Source organism: Lonchura striata, chromosome 2 (assembly GCF_046129695.1).
Source record: "Lonchura striata isolate bLonStr1 chromosome 2, bLonStr1.mat, whole genome shotgun sequence".
NCBI lineage: Eukaryota > Metazoa > Chordata > Aves > Passeriformes > Estrildidae > Lonchura > Lonchura striata.
The window spans coordinates 29,383,767-29,384,965 of record NC_134604.1 but is presented as its reverse complement, the minus strand read 5'-3'; the positions used below and the strand labels follow the sequence as shown (position 1 = coordinate 29,384,965).

Here is a 1,199-nt window from a genome sequence, read left to right as displayed (position 1 = left end):
CACAGCCCCGCACGGCCCCGGGCGCTCGAAACAGCGCGCGCGAACCGCGCCAGCCCCGCCCCTTCCCGCCACGGGCCTATCAGCGCCCGCCGGCTGCGCCGCGCGCCGGCCCCTCGCCCAATCGCCGGCTCCCCTGCCCTCCCGACCGTTGGCGTGACGTCACGCGCGCGCCCCGGCGCTCCGCGGCGGAAGGGGCGGCCCGGCCGCTGCTCCCGTCCCGTCCCCGGGGCTCCGGGGTCATCCCCATGGCGGCGGCGGCAACGCTGCTGCTGCGAGCGGCGGGCCGGGCCCTGCTGGGCCGTGCCGCTCCCCTGCCGTGCGCCCAGCGGGGCTTTAGCGACTGCGGCGGGGCGCGCTGGGCGCCCGCGCGGCCCGGCCTCCCCGTGCCGCTGTCCTCGCCCCTGGCGGGGCTCTCCCGGCCCATCCGCATCAAGGAGCCGCCCAAGCGCAAGCCGGTGGATCGGTGGACGAAGAAACGGGCTTTGTTCGGGGTGTATGACAACGTGGGGATCCTGGGTAAGACACGCACCGCCCCGGGGCAGGAGGGGAGGGAGGCTGGACTCGCCTCTGCCGGCAGCCATAGGGCAGGGAGGATTTGGGCCGGCCGCCCTGGAACAGCCTTCTCCAGTGCCTGGCTTCATCTGTCTCTCCTGTTCTCAGGCGGCTTCCAGATCCACCCGAAGAGTCTCATCATGGGGCCCACTTGGCTGCGCGGCTGGCGGGGGAACGAGCTGCAGAGGTGCATCCGCAAGAAGCGGATGGTGGGCGACCGCATGTTTGCAGAGGACTATCACAAACTCAGCAAGAGGATCCGGTACCTGTACAAGCGCTTCAATCGCACTGGAAAGCACCGCTAGGGAACAGAAGTGGCTTCAGCCTGTGGAGTGGAATTTTGTGGCATTGCAGTTAGAATAAAGCCAGCTTCCACACAGTTGAATTCCCAGTGCTTTCTACAACCTTTGCTGCCTATTTCTACCCAGGTCCCAAGGGCCTGCTGCTTCTCCAGGCCTGAGCTCCTCTGTGCCCCCTCAGTCATTTCTGACGTACTTCTTGCGGGCATCTATTCCAGCCTGCATCCCTGAACTTGACCCTCTGCTCCTCTGTTTTTTAGGCCAGGCTTCTGGCATCCTTTCAGTCTCTGAGCTCCAGCTTCACACATCTACAATGACAATTCCAGTATTCTTCAACTCAGATTTTTC

The 1,199-nt window shown here is 65.7% G+C and overlaps 1 protein-coding gene across 1 annotated transcript; it reads left to right on the top strand.

Moving 5' to 3' along the window:
- The first annotated feature begins 237 nt into the window (after nucleotides 1–237).
- MRPL51 (mitochondrial ribosomal protein L51) lies at nucleotides 238–937 on the top strand. Its single transcript, XM_021548818.3, has 2 exons — nucleotides 238–516; nucleotides 661–937. Exons 1-2 carry the CDS (start codon nucleotides 246–248, stop codon nucleotides 855–857), a joined length of 468 nt encoding a protein of 155 aa, XP_021404493.2. The 5' UTR covers nucleotides 238–245; the 3' UTR covers nucleotides 858–937.
- The last annotated feature ends 262 nt before the right edge of the window (nucleotides 938–1,199 follow it).

What these genes read in the sequence shown, in the direction of transcription:
- MRPL51 (XM_021548818.3), top strand. Translation starts at nt 246, where the DNA reads ATGGCGGCGGCGGCAACGCTGCTGCTGCGAGCGGCGGGCCGGGCCCTG. An exon ending in TGACAACGTGGGGATCCTGG is followed by an intron (nt 517 to 660) that starts GTAAGACACGCA and finishes TCCTGTTCTCAG; the next exon opens with GCGGCTTCCAGATCCACCCG.